The sequence below is a fragment of the Nymphalis io genome, chromosome 8 (assembly GCF_905147045.1).
Source record: "Nymphalis io chromosome 8, ilAglIoxx1.1, whole genome shotgun sequence".
Classification (NCBI taxonomy): Eukaryota; Metazoa; Arthropoda; class Insecta; order Lepidoptera; family Nymphalidae; genus Nymphalis; species Nymphalis io.
In genome coordinates, this window is record NC_065895.1 from 10,739,995 (window position 1) to 10,751,026 (window position 11,032).

The 11,032-nt window shown below is 31.0% G+C and overlaps 1 protein-coding gene across 1 annotated transcript; it reads right to left on the bottom strand.

Annotated features, from left to right (window-relative positions):
* Positions 1-1,324: 1,324 nt before the first annotated feature.
* Positions 1,325-10,086, bottom strand: LOC126770068 (15-hydroxyprostaglandin dehydrogenase [NAD(+)]-like). Its single transcript, XM_050489217.1, has 5 exons — positions 9,927-10,086; positions 8,475-8,708; positions 3,986-4,159; positions 3,191-3,342; positions 1,325-1,831 (listed from the first exon to the last, which is right to left on the bottom strand). Exons 1-5 carry the CDS (start codon positions 10,017-10,019, stop codon positions 1,684-1,686), a joined length of 801 nt encoding a protein of 266 aa, XP_050345174.1. The 5' UTR covers positions 10,020-10,086; the 3' UTR covers positions 1,325-1,683.
* Between the last annotated feature and the right edge of the window lie 946 nt (positions 10,087-11,032).

Consider the following 11,032-nt stretch of genomic DNA (forward strand, 5'->3'; position numbering starts at 1 on the left):
AAGATGTTATGTCCCTTGTGCCTGTAATTACACTGGCTCACTCACCCTTCAACCCGAACACTTATATTTAAGTGTAAGTGAATTTTCATGTTCTTAATTTGTGTTTATAATTCATCTCGTGCTTGATGGTGAAGGAAAACCTGCATGTGCCTAATTTCATGAAAATTATGCCACATGTGTATTCTACCAAACCGCATTGGAGCAGCGTTATGGAATAAGCTCCAAACCTTCTCCTCAAAAAGGAGAGAAGGCCTTAGCCAATAAAAATTACAATCACGAATGTAATTTACAAATTATTTAAATTACATTCGTAATTGTAATTTTTACATTGTAAATGGTTTTGATATTTTATGTTAGTTTTAATACTTTGTTCAAATTAAAATGGTTTCAACTACTGCACTATATAGTGCTATATATTCTGTGGACGATTAACCTTATAACAAAATAAGAAGGTAAGTTTCCGATAATGGAGGTGTTTAATAATTCAAATCAGGTATTATCCTGGAAGACAATAATGATGGGAAATAGCCATTTAAGCAGATATACTAATTTCAAATCATTCAATGACAAAAGTAATGGTGATATAAGAAGTTTTTAAAAATAAAAAAATATTTATTGCATGAAAATGTGTTTTATTTTTATCCAAACTTATTATATAAATTTATACCTGATGTTGCTTTATTTTTGTTGGTTTGTCGCGCACAGACAAACCTATCTGCCACAAGTACACATTATTGAACTATGACATTTTTTTTATTTAAAAAATGCTTTAATATTAGCCGTAACTTTCGTCTTTAATAAAATTATTTCTGGTCAGGTATTAATGATGTTTATAGATTCACGTATTGTTCGTCGCATGTTATACTAAATGTTTATGTTAATATGAAGTAAAGAATAATAAAAATTAGTTCGTAAATATCCCCTAAATAGACCTCGAGTTTCACTAAAAAAACAAATGAGTATTTAAAAACGATTTCCTATCCCAGATTCAAATTCCAAAAAAAAATCCTGCAATCGTTGGTTAATAATTACGTTAACCATCCACAGCTATCCTGGTTCTCGATATATATATAACCTTATAAATTTCCTATTACTTTTTATTATTTCTTAGCATATATATAATCTATGATACCGTCCTAAAAACCAATGTATTAAGTTTGGAAAACTATCAACTGAGTGGTCTTTAGAGAAATTAAAAATATATTTAAATTTATCTAAACTTATTATGAGCGTATAATTAAAAATTCAAAATTGTCTATGGGTCGAAAAATCGAAAATGAACAATAAATTTAGGAAAGAGATGACTAAGAAATAAAAGAAAATATAAAATGTAACAAATATATTATTCTTGTATACATACTTAGGTATTAAAATAATTGATAATTGAAGTTTGTGATATAGTTATTTCAGATATAAAAACAATTACGTGCTCATTGGAACATACGGCCTTACTTATTGCCTAGCGACTGTTTAACAGTTATTTCGCTCTTTCTGTCATTATTGATTTGACATTCGAAAGAAGAAGATGCAGCATTGCATTACCGACTATCGCTAAACAATATTTATAAATTAAGACTTATATGTGTTAAAATATCGATCTATGTGAATATTATAAATGTAATATATGAGTACGTATAAAAGTGATAAAAAATCTTCAACATATCAACTTTGATAAATATAAATTTAAAAAACGCCTTGACGTAAAATATCAAATGCCTTGACTACGTTGCCGGTGATTTCTTCAGCAGGTCTGTTCGTTGTTATTAACCAAGTACTACCGCTTGCGCCGCTTTCGAATGCCGTTATAAGACCTTGGACAGCCGATTCTACGCTGTAAAATGAAACACACGTGTGTACAGACATTCGATAAGTAATTTTGTATGCCGTAAATGTTAGTTGAAGATCGCACGGTCATTGGGAAGTTGGGATATGTAATGTGTTTTTGATCCTATGCCTGAAATCTCGCTACTCATTTCGTCCCAACATATTATGAGAATGAAGAAATAGAATAGAGAAAGCACTTGTGGTAGAGCACTTACTATGTGTGCACTATACAAGCCAAACCAAGGTCTGGGTGGGTGGTACCTACCCAGACGAGCTTGCACAAAGCCCTACCTTAGGTTGGTGGGGCAAGAAATGTTTTATATTTCTAACAATGAGAATGTCACTGATGAGTTATGGCTATTTACCATCTTTGTTTTGTTTGGCTCATTTGTTTGCACGCCTGATATGGTAGCAGAGATGTGCATTGAAGCTAAGACATATGTGTGAGAGATAAATAATAATACAATGTTATCTTATCTTGATTGTAACAAAAACAATAATCGAGTGACTTTAAAAACAATTCTTTTAACATTATCACTATACTGATTGTACGTAAATTTCTAGATTCCGGACAGTTATCTCAAATCTGTGGGTATACCATACCATACGAACGTCCACAGATAAAAAATCGGTTTATTTTTCATTTTGGTAGACTATGACAGTGATTTTTTTATGCTTATTGACATTATATTTAAAAAAAATATGTCAATGGTTTTTGGATGGCTTTAGATAATGTTATTATTTTTTTTTATAGAAGGAAGGCGGACGAGCATATGGACCACCTGATGGTAAGTGGTCACCAACGCCCTTAGACATTGGCATTGTAAGAAATGTCAACCATCGCTTACATATCCAATGCGCCACCAACCTTGGGAACTAAGATTTTATGTCCCTTGTGCCTGTAGTTACACTGGCTCACTCACCCTTCAAACCGGAACACAACAATACCAAGTACTACTGTTTTGCGGTAGAATATCTGATGAGTGGGTGGCACCTACCCAGACGAGCTTGCACAAAGCCCTATCACCAGTAAAATAATCTCCGATAATAAGCAATTCAACGACCTCCATATTAATTGTTTTGAAATAATGTTGTCGTCTTCGGGGAAGATGGAGAATATAGATAGCCTTCATCCAGTGACTAAGTTTTCGTTTCCCAAAACTGATATCAAAACCTTAAAAATACCTACTTTCGAGACAAGCTAAGCTTAAACCTATGAACCATAAAGAAATGTAATTTAGTTTAATGGATCATATTGTCGCGAACACCAAAATTAGACAACAATTTTCAGCTCAATCTGTTGAGTGACACTACAAGATGACGGGTGAAGGAAAACAAAACTAAATAAAGCAGATACAAATTTTACCTTTGAGAAGGGAAGTGCTGCAATGCAACCATCATTTCCTCCTCCAGTTCCTCGTCAATACATCCAACTCTTCCACGTATTAAATTAGTATCGGTAATACCGAAACAAATTGATAGCACACGAACATCCGTTCGAGAATAGTTTTGTTCTTTCTGCAATGAGTATTTCAAAATAATACATTATTATCGACGATAGACATCGTATAAATATATGAAATGAGGCTATTATTGAATAAAATACTACGCGATTAAATTTATCTGATTCATGTTTTACTTATAAAGTACGAAAACCTGTTTAAATATTAATCATTGCTAAAAAGTATAATATATGTATATAGTTATTTTATAATAATAGTTTACTTTTAAGATGGCACTTAGTATTATTAGATTAGATATTTATAACAATGATATTAGATGCAAATTAGGATAGGAAAAAGTGTAATTATTACTAAGCAGATGTGACCATATTTTTAAGCGTAAATTTTTAATGGTGATCTAGTAGGCTACTCAATTTACAGTTTTTGACATATTGACTTTTTACGCGTTAAACTATGTTCTGTCTTTCTTAATTCTTCATTAATTTCATTCAATACAGTTTGTAGGTACTAGCACAGTTTTTCAATCTACATCCCTCAAATATATATGTATATTATATACATAAAATTTTAAACATTATTTAAGGCATAAATCATGCAATAACTTTGGCGCAGTTAGATAATTAATTAATAACGTTTATTCGGATAGAGCGGTAAATTTGTAATAAAGTTATTAAAACAGTACATAAAATGTTACTTACGCCTAAGCAATTGCTGAATTGTAAAACAGCGCTCTTCGTTGCGCTGTAAACGGGCAGGATATGACTTTGAATCAGAGCGACTATTGATGAAATATTGATGATCGTTCCGCCCTTGCCATCTTTGTCCTTTCGCATCCATTCATATGCCTTCAACGACCCAGTTATTAGCGCTGTCTAAAAAAAAGGTGATATTCAGATAAAAAAGCAACTATGTGATCATAATAACTAAATTAATATAAACATACTTTTAAAAATAAAATATTTGACAATAATGTAATAAGTCTTCATCCGCGGCTTCACCAGCGTTCTAAGAGGGGGGAGGGGTAGGTAAGTCCTTGGGGTTCACTTCGGTAGTGTATTTTAAACGTGAAAGCGTAACCTTACGTTGTATACACACAGAGTTAATTTCGCGCTTATAATAAGTATAGATAGTTATTACTTTAAGCCAGGCTTATATATTATATAAAAAAAATTGTTGATTTTGAAAAACTTCCTCTGACCATTTTGTATATTGTTTGTACATTTTATACAAAAAACGAATACACGATATTGTTTAACTAATCACCAACTAAACAACGTAATAAGTTAGGCCGTAAATTCTTAAAGCAAAATAACATCACGTCACAAACAAATTACTCTTGTAAAATTTTATATCAGATAACTTCGAGTTAGAATATTTATAGATGTTCATTAAATATTATGATATATTATCTCACTAAGTTGCTTGTTTCTAAACCACTATTTATAACATAATAAACTCTAAGCAAGGACTTATAATATATAAGCGATTAATTTATGTTTTTATATATTTTTTCATTATTAGTAAATTTAATTTATATTTAAAACTTTTAGGTTAGGTACCCTATATCTTTTTCTGTACCCCTGTAAACTAGTTTGCAACGTTTCACGATGATTTACTAAACCAGTAGTTAAGTAGTGAAAGCTTAACAAACATACAAGATGTTTATTTAATAAACAAACTCATTTTTACATTTATAATATTAGTTAGTATTACAAAAGTATCGTTAATAATAATAATGTCTATCGTTAAAAATAATAAAGCCTATTTGCAAGTCTGCCTACCTATAATAAATAAAAAAAAAAAACAAATATCCTATAATATATGTGAATATATATGTGTTGACTGCCTCATTGGTCTAGTGGCTAGATAGAAGGCTGCAGACCCCGAGGTCCTGAGTGCAAATTACAGGTCGGTTTTGGGTTTTTCTGTCAAAAAATTCTCAGTAGCAGCCCGGAGTGTGGAAGTTGGAAGTGTGTACACTCCCGTGCCTCGGAAAGCACGTAAATCCTTTGGTCCTGCGCCTGAAGTCTTTCCGAGCGTGTCCGATTGCCTTCCCATCGGATTATGAGAGTTAGGGAATAGACAGCGCACTTGTGTTTGCGGACACACTTGTGCACTATAATATCTTCTACGCAGTTGGCTAATCTCTCTTGAGATTTGCCGCCGTGGCGGAAATCGGTCTGGAGGACAATACAAATTGACAAATTGTTTAACATACTAATATTTTTTTTAATTTACTTACTAAAATTATATTGATGAAAAAAAAATTAAATTTAAAAGTCTCCCCCGAACCCTACCCGACGCATAGCTGCCCATAACACAGGCCGCATTTCCACGCTGTACGGCAATGTAAATGATAACGAGATAGTTATTAATAAACCTATTCAAGTATACTTAAGCCATATTAATTTACGTTGTAAATTATTTACTGCTTTGTTTCGCTGATTATATTTATAACGAACACATATAAATCAGATAACTACAAAATTTTTTTTTTATCTGACAATGTATTTGTTATTAAGCGTCATTAATACACATTTTTTGCAGTAATAGAAATAACGTAACACACACTTAGATACAAAACACACTATAACAAAATATGTACACACCATTCGTACATTATCATATAAACTTAATTTTAGGAAAAAAACTAAACTAAACACCAACATTATATTTATTATGAATATAACTTTATGAGAATTAAAAAAAAACATACTTATATTTATGAAGTATATAATATGTTAATATATTGATTAAGTAGGTAGGTATAGTACAAAAATAAAGAATCAATGCCTGAAAATAAAATACAAATGCTTGGCTCCTATTACAAGCGGAATCATTGTCAATAAGTAGATACCTAAACTAAATATTTGAATATATAATACATTTCCACCACTAACAATTATGATTCTATTAACAGCAAGCTTAGTACAGCCACGATTAAGATTACGATACGATTCGCTGTGTCTCAGTTTGACAAGAAATTACTAGTGAAGTAACTGAAAGTATTGATGTAAACATAATTTCATCGAAGAAATACATCATTCAATTTATTACCCTAGCGTTTATTTATTACCTTAGCGTGTACAAGAAAAATGTGTTATTTATAGAAAATTGAACATTTTCTGCGTACATATAAATGTCATACGATTCTGCACTAACATTTCAGTATGTAACGAGTTTATTGGCTATGAGAGACGCATTCGTTTTCTAAACGTATGGCAAGGTGGACCAAGTCTATTCCCATTCTCCGGATGAGAGGAACTCTTAAAAAATATATAGCAGCTAAATAAACGAATTTCATTCTAAAAAATCTAGAATGATGATGATGTCCTCCTGGTCGATTTGGGCCACGGCAATCGATCTCAAGGGAGATTGGCCAACTGCACAGGACATAAATTATAGGGCACATACAGTATGTGCACTCTCTATTCCCTCACTCTCATAAGGCAAACCCGAAACAACCAGAAATATGTCGGGCGCAAAACCTTCGGCCTTAGCTTTCCGAAGCACGGGAACGGCTATTAGAAATTTTCGACAGCAAAACCCAAAAACTTTATCGGCCCGACCTGAAGTTGGACCCAGGAATTCGGGATCTGCGGCATTATATACCTAGACACTAGATCAACGAGGCAAGTAAGCTTAATACTTCTATGTTGAATAAAGATTTTTGTCGTTTTAAAAAGTAAACACGAACGTGAAAACGTTTACTTATCTTCAATAGTTTATCGAATATTTTATCAACAGCTCATCAAGTAAAATTTCAAGGTCAATGTGAACTCGCAATTGCCCTTGAAATTTTACTTCCATCACATTCAAATGGGTTTATCTTTAAACATTTTAATTTACTATCTTAAATATTATTATCGGACTCTATACAAATAATATTTTAAAATAAAATACAATTTATTATTAAAATCATGTTTTTAGATTATAGTGACGGCGTATTATAATTTTATTATATATTATGTATTTCAGTTACCAAATATTTTCCCGCTTGTTAAATGAAGTCATTTATTTTATATTTTATTATCATATATTTAATTTAGTCAGTGTATAATTGTTTTTGTAACTTTATTGTATTTGCATATTCAACAGTTTGGAATTTAGAATACCTTAGTAACGTTGGGGCTTAAAAAATTAAAAGCAAATCGAAGGTATCGCAATTCAATTAGAATTATTTCGGTATTAATGATTGCTTAAAGTTAAGTTTTAATATACTCCATTCCCTCGCTAATTTTAAAGTTAATATGGCTATTTGCGACTTTACTAAAGCCAAAACAACAATCTTTATTATTTTAAGCTACCGCGACAGTTTTGAAGGAATTTAGTCACAGACTGAGCAAAGCGGCACGGCACGGCAAAGCGGGATTTGCTAGTTATAAATGATTAATGTAAAAAGAAAAAGTAAAAATACAGATTGTAAATGTACCGCCGCTGGGCTAAGCATTTAAGGATAAAGCAATTGTATTAATTATTCAAATTATTTTATTTTAATCGTTATTCTGATACTATGATTTTAAATCCAAAAATTGTTTACAAAATAACGAAAAATCATTTTTTCAAGTAAATAATAATATCCGATGTATAATATATTGATACCTAATAAATAACTATAAATATAGGTCTGAGTATTCAGACGTCATTAAAAACATATGTGTTAATATTTACACAATAACGCTATTACCTCTTTGAAGGAGGAGACATACATAAAGATAAGAAATAAATTGCATGAATTGCAATTTTCAAATTGTAACAATATTAAGTTTAAGAATTACTTTTCGTATTAAAAGCATTAAGTTTATTATTGTAAGACAAATTCCAAGAGGAAAATTGATTAAAAACATGAGCTTTTTTCATAAAATAAGTAGGCGGAAGTGCTAAAAGTGCTAAGTGCTAAACCACCTGACACAGCCATTAGTCATAGTCGTTCAAAACGGAACACAACAGTACTGAGCATTGCGGCTTGGTGGCATAATATAGGATGAGTAGGTTGTACTTATCCAGACGCGCTAAGCCAACCAAGTTGCATTTAAATAACGTTTTGTAATTTCAAAATATATTAAAAAACTAACGGCACTTTTAGACGATCAATATGATAAAGTATTTAAAACCGGGTGTAAGTTGATGACCATCTATGGAACTTCAATCTTACGAAACTTGAAAGTAAATAAAATTAGGACATACCACATTCACAGCTATTTCCTTCTCGTAAATATTTGGCCTGTCATTCATGAGTCCAGCATTATTTATAACAACGTCGATATAACCGAATTGTTTTCTTGCCTCATCAAAAGCGGCATCTAGCTCAGATGTCACATCACACTTAATAAATAGTAATTTACCAGCCCCATATTTGTTGTTTAATTCCTCTTGTAACTCCTCTCCTGCGACCGTATTTACATCAAGTACAACTACGTGCTGAAAACAAATAAGAGTTTAAATAAATTAATTCAGTATATTACAATTTATCAAACAAATGAAAAAAAAACAACAGATTACAAGAGGACAAGACAAGAGGCTCTCACAAGCACTTTTGAATCATCATTAAACAAGATGATGTTAAATTTAAAACTATTAGCTGCACCGATTCGAAATGTAAATTATAAAGAACAGGCAAGAAACTCAGTTTCTTTCTTACACAAAATATATAATATAAGTATTTTAATAAAAATTATGTATCCATCCTGAAAATCAACAAATAGTAACTCAATGACCCTTAGCATATATATTATCTCGTGTATAGTAAAATATCTTATGGTTAATTGAAGTTTGAATATAATATTTTAATTTTTAATATTAAGTAATTTTAATTTTTATTTGTATTTATTTATGGCTTATATCAAAAGTCAAAATTTGAAGTCGGTTTGTAATATAAATTTGTGGAGGTAATTTTCAATGGGTTAAATGACCTTATTGTCTCGCTGCTCAGTCGAGTTAAAGGAAAAAAAGTGAAGCATTGCGTCTTCAACTTATAAAATACCATCAGATACATTACAAGAAAAAAAAAATACAGCAAACCCGAATTAAATTTATAAATATATAATTGTACTTATTTTACCCGAGAGTAATGATTGAAATAACCTGAACAAAAACTTGTATTCCTAATGATATATTAACGGTTGTTCGTGTTTCGCTTACACATCGAAAATAACGGACAGATGAAAGAAACAGAAATGTTTACAATATTTGAGAATTATTTTAAGTTAATTATATGTTGTCATCAACCATATACATACTTATAAATATAAGTATATATATTGTATGTAATGCAAAAATCGATTGAGTATTATACAAAACCATTTGTTATTTATACATTATTAATATTGTGTTTAATTAAAAATATATATTTTGCAGATACAAAAAGTAACCACACTTTGTTTTAGTTCATTTGTAACAGATAAAACTAAACATAGCTTTATAATAGGATAACTGTAATAATTATACAAAAAATGTATACAATTTAACCCATAAACTAACCTCAGGCTTACTTCAAGGCTTAATAACAGAGTTAAAAACAGATAGCCGATTTTTTTTGTAATACCTACAATAATTTTAATAAATATGAAATATTCAGTTAAAAAAATTATATATCCAACCTTTTTGGTAAGACTATAACTTAATTCTTAATAAACCAACCTTAGCGCCCTTCTTCACTAAAGCACGGGCCACGCCAGAGCCGATGCCGGTTGCAGCACCAGTTATCAAAAAAACTTTGTTTTCTACGTTCATATCGTCCGTTCTCCACAACGGTCTGTTACAACTGTTCGTACTTCGATTGGGGCAGCGCAAGGATGTATGTAAGACGCTTGCATCACAAGCAGGATGACGACTACTAAAACGCAGTATTGCTTATCAGACAGTTTGCTCGTTGCAACTAGACAGGCCATTTGTTCGAATTAGCCCCGAATTAGTCCTTGATTAGAATTATTTAAAACCAAACCGTTTTCTTTTATCTAATCTTAAATAAATTATTGATAATTACTATTAGTCTTATTTTCCATATTCCAATGACAAAGTTCTCGATTCAAGAGTTTAGTCTTAATTTATTAATGTACATATGGCAGCCATGGGAACGTAAGTCTCGGAATTCAACCAATGTAAAGAGATTATTTAGATAGGTGTGTGCGGTAGTTCACTTGGAACACGTTATAAGTATCTAAAATTTCGTCACGTTGAAAAAACCGCTTTTAAAATCAGGCAGTTTTGGCTACCGTTTCATACGCCAAAGCTTATTTCTAGTTATTTAGATTTTTGTAATGTATGTGAGTCTTTTATTATTATTTGATAAAGATAACAGATATATTAAGCATTGTGTAACATAACGAACGCTTAGACACGCTATTCATAGTTTTATTTTGATAACGCTAAAGGATATTGACCTTAAACTTGACGATTGTATGTTATGCTTAAACATGAAAGATACTTATCGCTTTGGTATGAATATCAATAGGAATATATAAGTGGTTGAGTTAGATGCGGTTTTATTTCTAAATACACTTTTATGATAACTTTTGTAATTCGATTCTTTTTTTAAACTTTTGTGTTTGTGTAAATAATGTTTTACGTACACACAGATCATCATATAATATTACCTTAGGACCTAGGTTATTATTTATATGATAGACATAATTTTTATGAAATAGATAGGCGGACTGTCAAATGGGCCGCCTAATACTAAGCGGTCACTGATGAGTGGGTTGTAAAACACGACACGTTATCATTCAACTCAATTACATACATCA

Bases quoted from the DNA above. Each gene is read 5' to 3' on its own strand.
- LOC126770068 (XM_050489217.1), bottom strand. From the start codon at position 10,019: ATGAACGTAGAAAACAAAGTTTTTTTGATAACTGGTGCTGCAACCGGC. The intron at 8,709-9,926 runs GTTGGTTTATTA...ATTTGTTTTCAG, and splicing joins TAGTGAAGAAGGGCGCTAAG to CACGTAGTTGTACTTGATGT. The intron at 3,343-3,985 runs GTAAGTAACATT...TACTCATTGCAG, and splicing joins AATTCAGCAATTGCTTAGGC to AAAGAACAAAACTATTCTCG.